Genomic DNA, 20,462 nt, shown 5'->3' with positions numbered 1-20,462 from the left:
TATATATATATATATATATATATATATATATAAATGGTTGGTTTGGTTCAGGTTTTAAATCTCTAAAAAAGACTTTTTGAAAATGTTAAATGGAAAAATACTTCTGGAACAAAGGAAGCTAAAAAAGAAGGCAGTCACTGTTGCACTCTATAATTTTTGTCACACATGTTGGTAGTTGCCATAACTACACTTACTATATTAATGAGGGCCTTTCAAAAGTATCCATCAATTCTGACTATGTATTTGTTTCATTTACAAGCAGCATATATCACTAACATTGAATTACTAGTACTGTATGTACTTAAATATTTTATACGGCATTTATGGCTCAGATTATTGGCACGATTGGCTTGAACTGAAAACCCGGAAGCAAAAATGGCAGATTTCAAGTTGTATAAAGATTAATGGATGAATGAATGGAAATGTTAACAGATGGATTTCTACAGGTATTATACAACTTCTTGCTCCCTTTCAGGTCCAGGGCAGATGGGATAACAGCTTCCGCCACTAGCTCAGCCTTCCAACCAGTCCATTGTCCATGCAAACTGCCTGAGGAGAGATGCATTTAGCACACTTAACGGCAACAGTAATGAGGCACCATTATCTTCGGGTGTACCTCATCACACACACTGCCCGCCCAGTTCATCTCTGATACCTGCTCCCATCAGGAACCTGGCCGCAGGGAGGCCACTCTGATTCGAGGAGAAGAACGTCACAGGAGCATTAAAAAAATGTGAACCCCTCACAGCAACAGTGTGTGGAATGCAAAATGAAGGCTTACCTCAAAACTATGACACCACACTGCCAGCAGGATTTCTTAGCAAACATTTCGATTTTAGGACTCTTCCTAGCGTTCTGAGGTCTGACAGTGCTCCTCGGGGAATCACTGAGCTCTTCTGCAGTCATGCAGATTCAGTGATTTCCCTCGTGGCCGTCTCTGCTCCTGCACTAACTCAGTGGGACTGCTCTTCCTCTCCACTGAAAATGCAGCACTGAGACTAAGATGAGAGGCATAGAGTGCTGCCTATCTAAAACCGCACACAGGCTACGGGACAGATAAGCCCTCTGCAAGATATGACGAGGAGTGGGGCATTGATAGAATTAAGACCACTTGAGTGAGGGTGAAATGGAGAGTATTGCAGCGAGTCCAGAAGCGTAACAGATGAATGATACATACAGGAGTGCGTGAAGCAGAAACACAGAATGTTGTTATCTTCCGATAATCAAAATGTCATATTATTCAGGATTATATGGCGTCCTGTTGAGCTGAAAAGCATAGCATTGATTCAGGACTCACAGTAGCACTATAATTCCCGCCTATTTAAGCAACGGATATGGTGAAGGTGAGTAGAGGAGAATGGTTTTACGACAGTTAAAAACATTTCAGGATGACTGCTGTCAATTAAAGTATCTATAAAACAGGACAATAGTAAAATTACTTTTAAAAAAGTCTTCCCCACGTTTGGGGTAAGCTGTGTCATGTGGAAGGGGAAGCAGAATCACTGGGGAACACTTGACTAATTTACATCTCAAATGAAAATATGAATGTAAATGAGAAAAAGCAATTTTCTAACGGCCATTTCAAAAAACAAATTTGCCGGCAAATTATTCACAAATTGGCAAGGAAATGCTTAATATTCAGAATATTTGCATGCAGTGAAACCATTTTTGTAGAGCATTTGTAATATCATTCACTGCATATGACTATTAATATTGCACTGCATTGCTACTTTTTTCAAATATAGTCATGTTATTTTACTGCTTTGAATAATTGTGCATTAGTAATATTTAGCTCGATGTGCGTTCTCCTCTTGTGGCCTCAGGAGAAAAGCCAAAACCTTTTTCCCCCTAACTGAAATGATGCCTTTTAAAATATAATTCAAATAGGGCTAATATTTAAGTACAAATGTTAAATTTCGTTTTTCAGCCATTTTGACATCCTGGTGCTCTGTGTTTGGATGTAAGACTGAAAATGAGTCTTCATTTTCTCCCAACACTTTAAAGGGCTCAAAATAGAACTTTAATAAAATACACAAGTAAATAATTTTTTTTTTAATTAAATTGCATCATTTATAAATGACAACTGTAGCTCTAGACAATTACATTTGGCTATGATTGTATTAATACAGCTGTCTGATTGATTTTATAGTCTCAGGCATTCAGAAATCCCACAAAATAAAATTAAGCAGTTTTACTACGATAAAAACCATGGTTCATTTTGGTAAGGGTTGTGATGTCCACATGTTTTTGTTCAAGAAATTAAAAAGGCTGTAGCATATCTATCACAAAAAGGTGGCCAAAAATTCAAAATTAAGTGGACATTTGAATTAAATGTTTGATCAGTATTAAACAAGGATTTGATCGTTCTGTAAGTGTTAAGACAGTAATTAATTTATAATGATGCAAATGGTTTATTTTGTATTACATTATGTTTTAACAGTGTTATTCAATTAACTCAGTTGATTGTTATTAATTAACCAATAATTATTACAGCATTGTTTTTATTTAATACATTTTAAGTCATGAAAACTAGAATATTAAGTCAAATGCATTGTTGTTGGTGGTGAAATTATTACTGACATTAAAATATTTTACTAACGTCAACAGTCAAAAAAGTTTCACAGGATTATGAATGTAGAATCTTTAGATTTTTACTTTTATATGTTTGTTAATATTAAATAACGTTAACATAATATTAACAATTGTTTTTTTTCTTTTTTTACAACTGGGATGGTGTCCCCCCCATGGGAGTTGGTGCCCTACAAACAGCGTATTCTTCATACAGGGAGTGGCAGTACTGTATATGTGACACTCTTCTGCAGATAGGGTGGGAATATGCAGCTCATTTGCATCTAAAGCGATACACTCCAAAACAGCTCTTTTTTAGACAGACCCCAAAAATGACATTATCTAGATGTTATAATAAATGATCAGTTGGGTATTTGTTGGGTATTGTCTGAAACTTCACAGACACATTCTGGGGACACCGAGGACCAATATTGCATCTTATAAATAATAGGTGCCCTTTAAATTAATATGTATTTATATATATATATATATACAGTAATATGTATTATTATATATTTCTTACATACGTAGTACTATATGTGTCTACATGTAATTATATATATATATATATATTTATATATATATATATATATATATATATATATATATATATATATATATATATAAACACAGTTATATATACTGTATGATGAGCTCTGTCTAAATATAGTTCATTATCACACAAATCACATACTCATAGAATCAAATTATATACACTCTCTATAATAAATGTATTAAATATACTTGATATGATGCCTGGAACGGTTCTCTGAATATCAAATGCTACTATATTGTATTTTTTAGCACCACAGGATGTCTCGTATTTCAAATTAATTTTCCATTTCCAAACATTTTCATCTATGTAGCACACTTTATGAATAGTTATTTTTCCTTATTTGGATGTATGAGGTTCTCTTTTTTATTCCATTTTCCTTGATGCTGTTTTAAGTCAGAATAAGCTAGAAGAAGACTTGCAATTTGATTCCAAACGTGAAGAATCGTAATATCATTCGATTTCCAGACATTTTATCTCCCCAGTCTAGTGCAAATATGCCAGCCGCAGCCATTAGAAGTCCTGTGGTGACACCCAGCTCTGAGCAGCCTCACGCTGATGATGGAACCGGTCAGAAGTCAGTAAACACCCAGAGCCTCACCTGTGGCCGTGGATGCCCTGAGACCAGACAGGTCAGCTCCAAAGTCTCCCCCTCCCGAATGGTGTACACCCTCTCCGTGTAGCGCTCCTCCTCAATGTTGCATGCGTGACCAGAGTGGATGATCCGAACGTTTGGAGGAGCTGCATTAGGGAAGAAATGGAAAAGTGATATAGTTTAGTTTGCCGGATCTTTTGAGGTCGCATCATCAACCAGCCACTCTGCAAAAAGCTGTCATGGTGGGAAATAAAATCCCTGCCACATGAGACTGATGCTTTCAGCCAAATCAAATTCAAGGTGAGGCACTGCCATCAGTCACGTTGCTCCAGCAGATGTAATTTGCACTACACCAGTTGCTCTGTATGTAGAACAATCTTGGACTTGCATTTCCAAGCAATTTCGCAGACAAAAATACCCTCATCTAAGCATTACCTTATAGTACATCTCGAAGATGCGTAGGACGACTGATGAGGAAAGTGGCTGTATTATTGATTTCCCCTCTAAGCAGGAGAATGGAGCTCAGGTGCACTGCAGTGTGCTTGCTCGATGATGTTTCCTCCACTGATCTCAACTTACAAAGCACTTCAAGGCTGCTATTTTTTTTTTTACAAACAAACTCGCACATTTGTATTCATGTACTTTTGTTTTTTTTTTTGTTGCAAAAGAGTTATTACAGTGATACAGAAGAAATACCATACCACAGTATGTATATGCACAAAATAATAATTATAAGGTAGTTCCTAAAACAATTCATTACTAAATGAGTGAGCACCGGACGGTGTTAGGGAGAAACAAAATTAAACGTAGCAATGCAAGTAACTTAAAGGTGCTGTATGTAGGATTGACACTGAGTGGTCGAACTAGGCATTGCAGTCCAAATTCAAAATATAGGAGAGAGTTTTTTTCACCTGGCCACTCTTCTTCACTTGACGCACAGTCAGATTGCCAGATTGACGACACAGCAGGAACGAGCCCATTTGATGATCAATTAAATAAAATACACTGTGTTTTCTGCCAACTGGAAACCCAGGGTGCCACAATACAACTGGGTAAACTGGCAGTGGGCGGGTTTCAAAAACCAAAACAAAGATAAACATTCCGGAACGCACATATTCAAAGGAGAATAACTGACTGTAGCATTGTTTTTCAGATAAACAAGTATGTTAACTTAGCATGTTTCTTAAAGATCTGCAAACATATTATGGTATTTTTATGCTTTAGTAGAGTCAAAATCTTACATACAGCACCTTTAACTACAATTTTCAGTAGGGTTGGGTAAAAAATATATATATCTCGATATTAAATGATTCTCTTTCTTGCTTAAACCCCAAGAATTGAATAGTCTAACCTGTTTTCAGTTAATGGACAGAACGTCCCATCCTATAAATCGCAATAAGCATTGTGTTTTTGTGCTTCAATATGAAACAATTTATTCAATTTATGTCCATTGTATTCCAGTAATTTAAACAATAAATAAGGTTGGGTTATTGTGGAGTGTCTCAGTTCAACAGACGCAGCATTAATAACAGTTTCAGCACAAAATGAACATGACTAAACATCCGAAGGTAAGTTAAAAGGAAGAGTACAACTTTACAATCCGTATCCTGTCTCATGTTATCGCTCAATCAGTGTTTCAGCCGCACAAAGACGTCAGTATATAAAGTCTTGTAAACAATACGTAAAGTCAAATTTACCTCAGAAACAAACATATTAGGTGACCATAAACTCATTACTCGTTAGAAAAATAAACTGTAGTGAAGGGCATTTTGCTAAATATATGCACGAAATAACAAATTCATTGTAAGTTTAACTGTTCTTATGTTTAATTTTTGTTTGAATAAACCATGAAAAATGTTATGACAGTCACCATTTAAATGTTATATATAAAAAATGAATTGAAGTAGAAATATTATTATGTAACTGTAACTTTATTATTTTACAAACTTCATTAAGTGTAATTTTATCAGTTGTAGACTATAGCTTACAAATCAGTCAATTAACCTTCAATATTATAGTAATGTAGTACCAAATGACTTTCATGTATATTTTACAGCATTAGTTGAGAGATTTTTTTTTCCTTGAGAAAATTTGTCAAGTATCGTACCTGATATATATATATATATATATATATATATATATATATATATATATATATATATATATATACAAAACGAATCTTGAATCGAATGGAATTGGTAATCAGATCGAATTAAATGCTTGTGAATGAGAATCGAATTGAATCGTCAAATTTGGGTCAAAACCAAGCCCTAATTTTCAGTTGCATGACTGACTAAATGAAATTGGCCATGATTTTCGTTCAGTTTATTGTGTTAGTCTCAATCACAACAAGAAAAGTAACCATGTAAACTGACTCATGATAATAATAAAAATTACATGAGTAGGGTATTGAAACTCTTAAATTATTTAGCAGATTATTTGCTGTTTTATAGCTTGATATAAATTTGAAAACATGCAAATTAAAAAAAGGAAAATAAGATTTGATTTAGTCATAAACAACTCATATGAACTGACTCTTACTGTCTTTTAGTTATTTGTTAATACTTAGCTCATCACTACACTCTTAAAAATAAAAGTGCTTTACAATGCTATAGAAGCACATTTTTTGTCTAAAAAGTTCAATAAAGAACCTTTAACATCTGAATAACCTTTCTGTTTCACAAAATGTTTTTTGTGAATAAATCACACTGACCCCAAAACCTTTAAACTGCAGTTTATCTGTTCAATTCAAATAACCTCATGTTAATTGTTCCTTTACTCACACATCGCATTTGTGCATGAAAAACGAATCATTTAAATCAAAAATCTTTTATTGTAAAATATAATTTAAAAAGGTATTGCCTGAACATACAGTCGTTATGTTCTGTTACTAGCTTGTATTGTAGCCAACTATTTTAAAAGAGCCTCTTTGGAAGTAGTGTAACTACTTTAAGCAGTAAGAAACATATAGCATGGAATGAAACCATTTCAAAGTATTTCCCCAGCACTGGTGAACACACGGAAGTAATAGGCACAGACACCACCTGGAATGAAGACATTTCAAAGATCTAATAGTGCACACCGAGCTACTGCAGAAGGTTTAGGCAATGACAGGAAATGCTGCCGAAATGAATTATGTTGCAAGGTCTGCTTCTGGATGTCGAAACAAAACACACACACACACACACACACACACACACACACACACACACAAAAGTATTCTCTTCCTGTGTGCCAGCTGCCTGCTCTGCACCCTGGCCTAGTTTCACACCATCTATTTTTAGAAAATCAGTGTCTTTCTCACAACCCACCATATGACTGTGCTAATGTCCTTCCATATGACGTCAAGAATTCATGAAACAGACATCACTGAGCAGGTCTCAAAGGGGCATGCGGAAGGTGGTTTCTGGATTATTATTGATTAAAGAGTGCTTTGAGTGCTTTCTGACGTCTACACTACGACATCTGGATGCTCCCTGCAGACTGGAGACCACTCAAAGAGGAGGATTATCTTTCTATATGAGTTATTGTGATAGCGTCATGAGGGAATTATATGAATGACATAAACATTACAAACAGATATTCATCTCAGGCATCTCAACATGCCACTGCATATCATTACTTGCTAATCGTTCACAAGTGTCAACATAAATGCACTCAGATTTTCACACTAGATCAATGTCCAAACATGGGTTTAGTACACCGAAATAGGTGCATTTTCAATTTTGAAAAGGATTTTTTTACATTAAATTTATATACACAATACACTGCTTTGTGGCATTTTGAGATAATTGAATAAAAGTGGCTGTGGAATATTTCATACCAAAATGGCTGCTGCTATTCCTGTTTTCAAGGTTAGTATGTCCTTGGATCATTATCATTCAAGAGTCTACAAAACGACAACATTTTTATAAATAGAAGCAACATTAACTTTTTTTGTGGCAGAGTGGATATGTTATGCTTTATAAATCCTGTCAAGCATGCAAAACAAGAAATTCTGAATGCTAGATGAGAAAAGAACTTGCCAACTTGGCTCCTCTGAAGACCCAATGCTTTAATGTAACAAAAAATACTTTACGTTATTGTAGGTCCTCTATGCCCCGCACCTCTCAAAAGTGTTGTTTGTCCTTAGTTTTACCATCAGTTCAAGCCCGAAAGGGGAACAGAGTGGCGGGACAGACACAGTAATGAAGCTTGATGGTTTTGTAGTACACAAGTCACGGACAGATGCACACATACACACACACGCGACGCCCAAAACTGACTTTAATAATCCACAGGAGGAAACACGTAGCACAACGATGTTCAGAAAGGACAAAAACAGACTGCACAGACTGGGGCTAAATATACATGACAATGGGAAGACACAGGTGTATGGGATGACTCATTAAACCACACGAGAAACTTCTTAAAATGGAAAACAGACAACAAAAACAGGTTCATGGTCCTGACATATCTTCCCCCTCCCAAAAGGGGTGGACTGAGGTGGAGCAGAGGGGATGAAGGAGCCTGACGGAGCCGGAGGGATGAAGGGATAAGGCAAAGCCAGAGGAGTGGAGTCCCGAGGTGTAGGATGGTCGATGCCAGACCAAGGCAGAGCCGGAGGAACGAGGGAGCCTCGCGGATCTAGTGGACTGGCAGGCCAAGGCAGAGAGGAGGGAGCTAAAAGCCATGGTGAAGTCGATGGGTCAATGGGCCGAGGCGGAATCCAGGCCTCAGAGTCTGAAGGAGGAGTCAAGGGAAGCTCCAGCCACAGCAATGCTGGAGGAGAAAACAGGAGCGGGTGATAGGGCTGGTTTTCTTGAGCATCCGGGCATTCAGGGTTAAACTCTGGATTGGGAGCCCTCTCTAGGTTGAACACTGGAACAGGATGGCTCTCTGGAGGAGTGGACAATTGAGGGCGCTTACTAGGAGTGGCACTGGAGGGCATTCTGGCCATACCCAGCTCACCCTCAGCCGCAGTGCAGGGGGCGGAGCTCCTCTCCGCGCTAACACTGTCTGTGGCTTTCTACCTTGTGTTGCCGACTCACACACCCCGAATGACATCATCATTCTCTGACTCCACAGCGATCCTCAGCACTGTCACTCCATGTGGAGATTGCTCATCGGTTGTGGCAGGCTCTCCGTCAGCAGTGGACACAGGCAAGCTCTCCACGCATTGGGGAGATGGTGGGCTGGGCCCTGGGTCAGGATTGGCACTCGCCAGTGTCCACTCCATAACGTCTGCAAATTCCACTCAAGGGCCATCATCGGACGACGGTGGTCTGCACACGGGGTTTAGACTGGCATCATAGAAGCAAGTTGTCTGGGAAGGTGGTTAGACAGGTAATAGCAAGAAACAGTCCGGTATGACCCTTGAGCGATTTTTCCCCCTGCTCCAGCAGGAGAAGGATGTATTTAGGGCAGGCGAGGGGATCCATGAGGGAAACAAAAAACACTGACTGGAAAACAGAAACAAAACAAAGGGGAAACACGTAATATAAACTGTTTGAGGTCGGTTCTTCTGTCACACTTGCCCACTATTGGAGCGAGGAACGAGGAAACAAGGGATTTCATACAGAACTGACTTTAAATGGGTCATATGATGCAACTTAAATTTTTCCTTTCTCTTTGGAGTGTTACAAGCTCTTGGTGTATAAAAAAGATCTGTGAAGTTGCAAAGACTAAAGTCTCAAATCCATAGAGATATTCTTTATAGAAGTTAACAGTCAACCACACCCTCCTAAAACGGCTCATTCTAACATGCCCCCACATCTCTTCATCACTATGTGGAAAGATTTGCATAACACTGCCCAGATGTTCACGCAAAGAAAGAAGACATATCTTTTATTCTCTTTGTAGTATTGTTGTTTTTGCCGCTGCCATGTCATAAAGACGCTGTGTGTTTCACTGTGAAAGTACTTTGTTTGTCAGAATATGCTAAGGGCCATAACATTTCCATCACATCCTTGAGGTATTCGGCCAATCACAACGCACTCGATAGCTGGCCAATCACAGCACACTTGCTTTGCAGACTGATGAGCCTTGTAAAAATCAACATGTTTCAGAAGGCGGGGCATAGAGGAGAAACAATACAGTACAGTACATGGAAAATAATGTGTTTTTTGAAGCTTAAACTGCTTAAACACATTTCATTTCACCAAATACACAAAATAATGTTCTTTTTAGCAGCATCATATGACCCCTTTAATAATCCACAGGAGGAAAAACATAGCACAACAACGACGTTCAACGTTCAGAACTGACAAACACAGACTGCACAGACTGGGGCTACTGTAAATACACAGGATAATTGGAAGACACAGGTGTATGGGATGACTGATTAAACTACACGAGGAAAGGAACAAGACCAAATGGAAAACCAGAAGCAAAGACAGGGGCAAAACACAAAAAAAAACAGGTCCATAATCTCTTTACACTCTTTTTTTTTACATAGGCATATATAATTGTTTATTCATTATTTGAAATACTGGAATTAATATTTTTCATGTAAAAAAACAAACAAAAAAAATATGCACTTCATCAAACAACTAAAATAACGTACTCACCTGACAGAATATTTTAAGCCCTACCCTCAAGACACCAGGTTAAGTCATTAATCAATTAGTGCTTGCTGATTCTGTCCAGTGGGTTTTCACAGCTGGAACTGAAAAGGCCCAAACTAGATAATGTTTCCATAGCAGCCATATTCACAGCAACAAATCAACACTCCAATCTCATGTCATCACATTACATGTCAAGTATATCACCATCTAGAGTATGTGAGTACATATTCTAAGAAATAAATAAGGCTGTGCTCTCGGTTTAATTTCCTGGAAGGCTATTAGTGTCTCAGAAAGCAGTTGATGGGCCTCGTGTTGGAGTTTCCTGCCCAGATCAATCAAACCAGCGGCTGTGTGATTGCCTCATACACTCTGGAGGGTGATTCAAGATTGGGTCTGTATCATAGTCAACACTGTGTGGTAAATTGAAGCACTTTTGGATGTCCTTCCGATCAAACAAGCTTTGATTTCAATGCTAATATCTGCCTGAATGCTTTAAAAAAATGCTTGAATGTCTGAAGTCCTTTATAGAGGGGAAATATATTTATTTTCACTGTCTGATACACTTAAACACTACAGTTTAGATGATGGTCATTTTATGTTAATTTTTTAATTGGTCCAACAAAAAGAAGAAGGACAAGTCACTTACATAAAGATTAAGTGGGTATCTATCAGTAAACTAAATCTGGAGATGCTCTAACAAATAATAGAGTTAACATGGATAGGCATTGTCAATTTCAGTGGACTGGGCAAATTCATAGAATATTCGTGATTTGCATTACTGTAAGGTGTTATTCTTTGGCCATTAAATAAGTAGTTTATAATCAGCAGAAGAAACTCAACAACCTGACGAATTGAGTAAATGATGACAGAATTTTCTTTTTTGGCTGAACTATCCCTTTAAGTTTCATAAAGACTCTTTCATTAAAACAATCATCACTGATTTCTCTCACAAAGTTAATTTCTGAACAAAAATTAGCTTGGCAAGCTTAACTGAAGTCTGTTTCAATTCATCAATTATTCAAAATAATATCTCATTGGTGCACATCAATAAACAAGATTTATTATATATTATAATATATAATTATATATTATTAATACATATTTTAAATTAATCTTCAATGATTGTTTGGTTGAAATGGAGAAGCATTATTTTCAAGCTATTTTAGAGCAAACATAAATATTGAGAAAAATGAAATATTTTCAAGTGAAAAAAAAAAGAAAAAGTCAAGACTAGCCCCGCTGTGTAGTATGATGAAAATTGCTACTTACATTTGCTTTCTGATCATGTTACAAAACGAACATATTGTACGGTATTGCAGAACACATTTAAATTTAGAGTCATAGTTATGGGAATAAACACTGTAATGAACACTGATGGAAAGCCATTCTCAATTGCCGCCTCCGAGAATAATGGAAACAGACATAAAAGCATAAAACTGTCTGTGAATGCTTAATACCTGTGCAGAAAACACATTTGTTTATTATAGATTTCAGAAGTCTGGCATCGGATTCTGGATGAAATAGAAATGAAAACACTATATGTGTACGATGAACAGAGGACATACTTTTATCTTTCAGGTAAAGGTACAATTCTGTCAAATAATTACATTTACATACAGGTTTTAAAGAAAGAATTTTATGCATTTCATGCATTGTGCAGTTCACAGAATTTCTTAGCTTACATTTAATAATGACAGATATTCTCACATTATAGGTTTGTTAATAATTAAAATAATTTCTCATTCAATTTCTATTTGAAATAGCATTTTGTGAAGACCAAATAATCAGAAAGAATGTTTTAACACATAGCATTTATATTATAAACATTATGAATAATATAATATAATAGATATCAGTATCAGCATTAGTTTTTGAGAAACTACTGTATGTGTTGACCACTAGCCCTTATGACAAAAAAAGTGTCTATTTAAATGTCAAATATGTCTGTGGGGTGCAGCAATACAGCATGACCCCTCTGTCTGCAAACATTAATCCTTTTTTACAGTACAGATCCCTTTTGCTCAATCACTCTAATCAGACACGGACAGAGGAGGATAATAACCTACTGGGTGGAGTGAGCTTATCACTTTGATACACATGCTACGACAACTGCTGCTGCCCGAACCCCTCTGGTCTCCAGCCATGTGGATTAACCCCCAGCCAACCTGGCAACCCATTTGTTCATAGAATCTACAGCATTCTACAGCCCATGGGGAGGTGAGACACATGGAAGAGGACAAACCCACAATGTCACAGCATTTGTCTACCATTCTGTATATAGTGATAATCAGATTTAAATTCATTATTTAATTGATTTCGCCGGGGTTTTTTTTTTTTTAATTACATCTACTGGGTTCTTTTTCGATACATGGAAGGCAGCAATAAAGACAATTAGTCAGTGTAGGAAAAATAAAAAATAATAGCAATAATAGCAATTGTTTATGACTTTGAAATCTTTTTTTATTCCAGAATGCGATAATAATTGACATTTAATACCTCTTTTTTTAGTCGATGCTTAAACAAAACTTTTTTTTTCAGTTATTTTTATTATCATTTTCCAACAATTTTATACAAATCACTTACATACCTATATACAATTTGTATATGTATGAATGTAAACAAAAAAAAAAAAAAAAAGCACAACCAAAGCAAAAATCCTGCACACACTTGAAGTATTAAGTAAAAATATATCAAAGCAGGCAATAGGAGGGTTGTCCAAATTTACTTTTTATAATAATTAATAAAAGGTTGCCAAATTGAGTAAAATATTTGTTCTTTCTTCCTTAAAGAATATTTAATTTTTTCCAATTGTAAATATTGCATTACGCATCTAAGAAGGTTTTGATGAGCAGGAGGAATTTTATTTTTCCAGTTTAGTAAAATTAGACGTCCGGCTAGCAGCATCACAAAACACCATACATTAATTTGTGAGCTGTTCAAATGTATATCTATAGGTACAACACCAAATTGTGACATTACTGGAGTGACTCCCCTGCTGGGAGTCTAACATTAAAAATTGTTGACAAAGTCTCAATTATTTTAGACCAATAGAGGGTAATGTGGGGACAGTTCCAAAATGTATGTGCCCATGAAGCAGGGGCATAGCCACAATGTTCACAAGAGGCGTCCACTCCTGGAAACATCCTGAACAGTCTTTGTTTGGAAAGGTGCAGTCGGTGCAGGATTTTTACTCAACTGCAGCCCGTGTCTGATACAATCTGAAGAGGAGTGGACCCGCACTTGAGCTTTGATCCATTGGTCATCTGTGATGTTTATTCCTAAGTCTTCACTCCAAGCTTCCTTTTTATAGTCAAGTGTAGTTGTACAATCTATTTGTGAAAGGTAATTATATATTCTAGATGCTTAAACAAAACTTAAATAAACATTAGTTGTATTGCGTCTGCCATCCAATTAACACAATAAGCTTCATGCTAGTAGTAGTAGCTTGGAGCGCAAGTGAACCGATCAACTCTTCTGCTTTACTACTATTTACAACATGAAATAAACAAATGAAAATCAGAAGGTACTGTATGTTTAAAGAAACAGTACAACTTACTAAAATGTATCATTTCTCAATTACATGATTTATTTTTTTAAGTCATTTTGCAGACACTTTTATCCAAAGTGACTTATAATTTGGCGATCCATAAGGGCGATTCTTCTTAAAGAGGCAAACAGACACAGGAAGTGCTTGTAACCAAGTTGTAGGCATTGTTCAAATAAGTACAAGCTAGAAAGAGAAGGAATAAATAAAGAGAAAGTTTTTTTTTTTTTTATGATGATAATGAAATCAAGTAGCCTTGAAAGAGATTAGTCTCAATCAAGGTTTCAACTGCAGAAAGAAATCAATAAAACAGCTTGTAAAAAATATGGAATGAAATGTTTCATTTACCCCTGAAGTCATTCAGTGTCCATAAACTCATTTGGTAAATTTTAGGATTTTGGTAAATATAGGCTATGCACTATAGTACATATTCATGATTTGTACTTAAATCTTTTATGCAAAAAAGCTTTTAGTACAGCCTTGTTTTAATTATTTATATTATATAGGAATAGAAACTAAATGTAAATTATTATAGAAAGTTGATAGACTGTAAAAATTGCCTTTTGTGGAGTTTAACATTTATATACTGTACAACTCAGCTTTTATATTAGTGTTAATTAATGAATTTATTATTGAATAAACTTTATTTAAAAAAAAAAAAAAATTCGGTACATGACTATTAACAGAAAATGCAGAACTAGACAATGGTAAGCAAACTCAATATCATGCACTGGTCATGCAAAGTGTCTTGTTTTTTTTGTTTCCTTATGGCACTAGCTTCATGAACAGCAACAGCTTAATGTAGCATTTCTTTTACTTAAAAAGGAACATTCTGAAGTAGAGTACTGTATGATGCTCCTGAAATAAAACTGAGAAAGGTGGGATTAATAATTTTTTGGGAAATATGACTCATATATATATTATGTATAGCCTATGTGATTCAACTTTTCCCCGTGGTCTAATGTTAAAAAAGCAAGCAACAATTGAAATACATCAGAATCGCAATCCTTAAACTGGCAATACAGACCAGCACCCAAATATCTTGATAATACTGTTTTGAGAAATATGAATATCGTCCCAGCCCTAACAAATAGCACCAAGGTTTAGGGTATGACATTTGACAGTGCACTTATTTTGATGACGAGGGGCTGCAATGGATGGCAATCATCTGAACCTGCCGGGCCGAGGGCTGATGGAATTTCCTTCCCCCGACATTTGCAGAGAAGCTCGATTGAATAAGCACTGCAAAACGAGTCATTACTTTTCATTAGCCTGGCACTAATTCTGTAAGCCCCATATACATATTCACATCCGCACTGACAGTGCTACTTCAAATATCCGATTATTTCTAATGGTTAATATTAATCATGCCGGGAACACAGCTAATTGTGGAGGGTCTGGCTCAGAGGCACCACCCAAGGCCATGAAGTTTAACTGACAATGTGTACACCATGTGCCAGCCATCATTATAAAAGGTTGCCTTTTGTGTACTCATTTATTCAAGACGAAGAACAAAGATAACAAATAAAACTTCTAGCCAAGGATGAATCATGACAAAGCAAAATAGTTTCAAGTTATTCATTTTTCTTCAACTTTATCAAATGCATATACACAGATGAATTCACACGGACAGCACATCTGCAGACTTATGTCCAGTTCAACTCACACTGAACTCAACACATGCTTGGTAATTCATGATGGCTAAACAAATTATAAGGATGTCTTGACTGAATACCAACTGTCGCAACAGATACTTTATAGCGAGTGAATTCATGAATTTTATTAACAAAATGTTCAATAATCATCACAAGAAACAATGCCATGTTAACCATTTTTTGGCTATATACGTTACAACATCTAGAACTGATATGTAAACATCTTTTACCATTTAATGGTAAGTTATTCAATGATTTTACTAGGTGCAACATCTTGAATAAAAATAAATAAGAATGAAAGCTAAATAATAGAAATTAGTTTATATAATGCAAAATTAGCCCACAAATTGGATGCAGTGAGGTGTTTTCAAATGTAATTTATTCCTGTGATGGCAGCGCAGAATTTTCAGCAACAATTACTTTAGTCTTCAGTGTCACAAGATCCTTCAGAAGTCACTGTAATATGCTAATTTGGAAATATTATCAATGTTGAAAACATTTTATCTGCATTTATATATTCTGTGGAAGGAGTAGGACCAAGAAATGTACGTCCAATCAAAACACTTGGTCTGAGCATTTTAAATAGCTTCCTTACCTGCCTGTCAACATATTGTCAACATATGTATTTGCCTACCTGAGTTCCTTGCCCCCTGGTAATATCAGGCTAATGTTAGCATTTTCCAAGATCTCTAACTGCACCTTTAATCTGAAACAAATCTTTTGTAACACAGTAAAAGTCTCCACTCTCACTTTCGATCAATTTAATTCAAGTCCTTGCTGAATAAAACTATTAAAATATACTGACCCAAAACTTGTGGTACTGTATAACAAAACACAACTAATTAAAATGATTCAGGTTTCTGTCATTTCAAATGTTTCCTATTTTGTGAGGCATGAGACTAAACGTTTCTTGCACATATTTTAGTAGGTCATTCACTTTGCCACATTCTCATTGCAGGGATATAATCTTTAATCAGCAGCATTTTCATATAATATCATGCACATTCGAACACAGATGATGTCAATAATGCAAAATGCATAGATGTGCTCTTTTTAAAGAACAGCTTGGGCCTTTTTCTGCCTATACAGCACAGCATCAGCTCTGAGTCAACTGCTACAATTATAATAGGTTTTTCTTTCTACCCTGCAAGCATCAGGGCTGATACAACTATGTTTTTTTTTTATCACCTTTGACCTTTTGATTTCTAAGGCCTCATGCTGAATTTGATTAAAATGAACCCTGGTAATACACTTCAAGTTTATTTCAACTTTAATTTTTTAGTTTGAGGACCAACTTTACTGAGTCTGGGGACCAGCTCAGTTGACTTCAGTCTGCATAGTGGCTTTCATCTAAAAAGTGTGGTTTGTTTGGCTTTTGTTATAGTTATGAATTAGTTCTAGATCCACGTCAGCACATTGGGTGATCTTTCAGGCTAGAATCAGTAATCTCTGTACGCTTCTGCGTATTCTAGCAAATATTTCTTGCACATTTTGGATTCTTTGCATCCTTTGATCTATTGGTCTGGAACATGAAAGATGTCTTAATGATAAACGAGATTTTACATGATCTATTTAAAGCTGTCAAACTTGTCATGTAGCCCCAGGCTACTGTACCTGTGCTAAAGTATATTCTCATTTTTCTGTTCTTTTTAAAGAACAGAACAGTTCTTCCCCCTCTCCTTTATACAAAGACATGGATTTGGCTATGTATTTGTTTTTAAGAAGAGAAAATACATGTCTACAACATAACAAAAATACTAAACAACTACAAATATTTATGCCTATATCTCTGCTCTTTCATTATTCTTTTTAAAGTGATTAAAGCCAGCCTCTAATGGATGCATATTTTGTTCAAAGTCTATCTCACAGCAGTGAATCTGATGCTAAACTTGTTGTCGTGTTCATAATTGCATCACCAGTGTAGCAGGCAGCTATATAACCTTTTGGGATATACATTTAAAAAAACAAAATTCATCATCTTACAGTGAACAAGCTTATTAAATACAGTGATTTAAAGGGCATATTAATTCTATGAGCAGACAATACACAAGGCCATGAGTTCAGACAGTCTTAATCTATTCCAAACTCATGTTGTATTATTAGCCATACTATAATCATTTTGTGTAATTAGGACAGACCATATTTCTAGCCTGCTTTTAAGGTGAAACATGACCGTGTGCCTTACAATTCAATAGCACAAAGGAAAAAGTATGCTTGTGTGTGTGATGGAGACATAGACCATGACTCAACTCATCTACCAATCTAATATTAAACATGTGCCTTTTCCAATTTGATATGTTGATTTTTAAATTTAAGTTTTGTACAATTTTAAAGATATCATTAGGCAAATTTTACATTTACATTACCTCATTGTGGGTTTTGGTTCTTTTGCTGTTGTAGGCTGAAAGACGTTTGAAAAATCATTTGGCGAAGGGATATGGACATGTAATGTGGTCAAGACCTGCTTGAAACTACGTTGGAACTCCCTGAAAATAACTGAAGACCTTAGAATGTTTATAAGCCAATCAGATTCAAGTATTTAATAACACTCTAGTATAGAAAACTCCATTCTTCACTGTAATTTTTCGGGTCGGAAGATAAGAAAAATAGTTAAATAAAGTTGTTATTTTTGTTTTCTTTGCACACAGAAAGTTTCCTCGTAGCTTCTTAATATTGTGGTTGAACCGCTGATGTCACATGGACTATATCCTTACTATGTTTCTGGGCCTTGAACTTGTTAGTTGCATTGCTGCAGGGTCAGAAAGATCTCAGATTTCATAAAAAATATCTTCATTTGGGAACAAAGGTCTTATGGGTTTGGAAGGACATGAGGGTGGGTATTTAATGACAGATTTTTCATTTTTAGGTGAACTAGGTTGCACTTTATTTTACAGTACGTGTACTAACATGTACTTATAGTGTACTTACAGTGTATTTATCTAAGAAAGTTCTGGTAATACAAGGTAACTACATGGGGTAGGGTTAGGTTTAGGGGTAGGTTCAGGGTTAGTACCTAGTTATTACATAGTTATTGTAATTACTATAATAAGTACATAGCATGTACATGAGGAACAGGACTGTAAAATAAAGTGCTACTGTGAACTATCCCATTAACATAAATTTTTTAGTGAAATATTGTTTGCCTGTCGGTTTTTGCTCACAGTGACGTAAACCAGTCGATGTGAGATAAAGCGCGAAATTATCTCTGATCAGTTTTGTATGTCTCTCTAAGGCAAAGCCCATTTTACAGAGCACAACACATATCTGTGAGATCCATATTTCAATCACGTCTCAGGTTCTACGCCTCCAATCTCTACGTTCCACTTTACCAATATAGTACTTCTGGGCAATAGCAAGTACGCCTCCAAATGCTAAACAACCGGCACAATTTCCTCCTGCTGCACTGAGACAAATGCATTGATTTCTCATCACAACTATCAAAGCTACCTCAAACACAGGGATTCTGGGCCTGCTTGAACACAACACCTGATCATGAGGGGGACAGTAATGAAATTTGGAAAAGCTGCTTACGGCTCACAGAGAAGCTAATCCGTTGATGCAGCATGCTGTCCATATGAAAAGCGATGATTAGATTATGGTATTCAATGCTAGTGAGAGAGAGGGGGAAAAACTGGGCTTGCAAAAATATGCCATGCAAGATATAATGGCTTGATGTAATTATATCCCTTCATGAATGCACAAACCCCAAAAACACTCTTCTGGTGGGATGCCATATGCTCTTGTCACAGCAATTGCCATTGTTGTCATTGCTGTATGTGGTATCAGCATTATTTGGCACAATACTGTAAATAAAACAGTTGTTCGTCTGCAAATAAAAGTGAAACTAAAACTCAAGAGCACCAAGAATTAAAATATTCATGTAATATAAAATAAATAAAAAGAATAACATATTGTTATACAATAAATATTTACAAATAAACTAAACTTGAAGGTTTAACACAAACACACACAAACACACACACACACATAATAATAATAATAATCTTAACATTTGCAGAATTAATAATTGACCCAAGAAGATATTGTCGTTTAACCTATATATGTTGCATAAAATGTTTGTGATCTACAATTAGTTGACATATTACAAGCTGAAGTCAATGCTGGAATAACACCGCAGCGGTTAACACACTTAAACGGGTTTCTCTAAACTTTGCAGGGCAACTTTGAAAGTCTGCCTAAAGGGTAGAAATGGTTTATTGGCGGGAATATGATTCAGTAGAGAGATGTAATATGCATGTCCTTGATATCTGACTTTATTGCACTTTGCCTGATGTCAATTCTGCCCCAACACCTGGCACTGAGTCCTCCAAGCAGTCTTAAATCTGACTTAAAAGCTCTGGCTGCACGGGCAGATGGTGTGGGTGGTCCACTGAGAGCTATAGACTAAGATAAGCCTAGGGTGATTATATTTCCCTGGTCATTTTTTCTCTCTTTCTCACCCACTCACACATACATACAGTACACACAATTTCCCTTTTGCTCTGTTCGTAAGTCTCACAACATTACTCTTCAAATACTAATGCATTACTTGACACATTTTTTTTTCACCTAAGGTGTTAAATAAGCAAATTGTGTGTTCACTCTGTAAAATCATGTAAAAGTTGGTAACCTTTAAAAAGCTTTATGTGGAAACATAAATTAAACTGTTTTATCAAAGTCAAACTATTATTTCATGTGATCACAGATTAGATTATACTAAAGCATTTTTCAAGGTTCAGATAAGGTAGAAATAAATCCTTAATATAACGATAATATCATTTTTCAGTTAATTTTATTAAGACATATTCATATAAACATATTCAGAGCTCTAAATTCAGGGTCATTTTTTGTACTGTGAGATAATTTAAACAAACATTTAAGTCAGTTGTTCATTAAAACTCCAGGGTATTCTTTAAAATACTATCTGATTTCAGCTATGTATAAAACCTAATATGTTTTGACATAAATTAATAAGACTGTGTTTTGCATGACCTTCATTTAT

The 20,462-nt window shown here is 35.8% G+C and overlaps 1 protein-coding gene across 3 annotated transcripts in view; it reads right to left on the bottom strand.

Annotated features, from left to right (window-relative positions):
- mdga2a (MAM domain containing glycosylphosphatidylinositol anchor 2a) overlaps nt 1–20,462 on the bottom strand; it is a 142,206-nt gene that overhangs the window by 93,823 nt on the left and 27,921 nt on the right. For all 3 annotated transcript variants that reach the window (XM_026286291.1, XM_026286290.1, XM_026286289.1), the window contains exon 2: nt 3,723–3,862. In XM_026286291.1, coding sequence (XP_026142076.1) covers nt 3,723–3,862 — 140 coding nt within the window. The remainder of the gene's footprint in view (nt 1–3,722; nt 3,863–20,462) is intronic.

This window comes from Carassius auratus, chromosome 17 (genome assembly GCF_003368295.1).
Source record: "Carassius auratus strain Wakin chromosome 17, ASM336829v1, whole genome shotgun sequence".
NCBI classification, from domain to species: Eukaryota; Metazoa; Chordata; class Actinopteri; order Cypriniformes; family Cyprinidae; genus Carassius; species Carassius auratus.
This window is presented reverse-complemented; position numbering and strand designations above follow the sequence as displayed.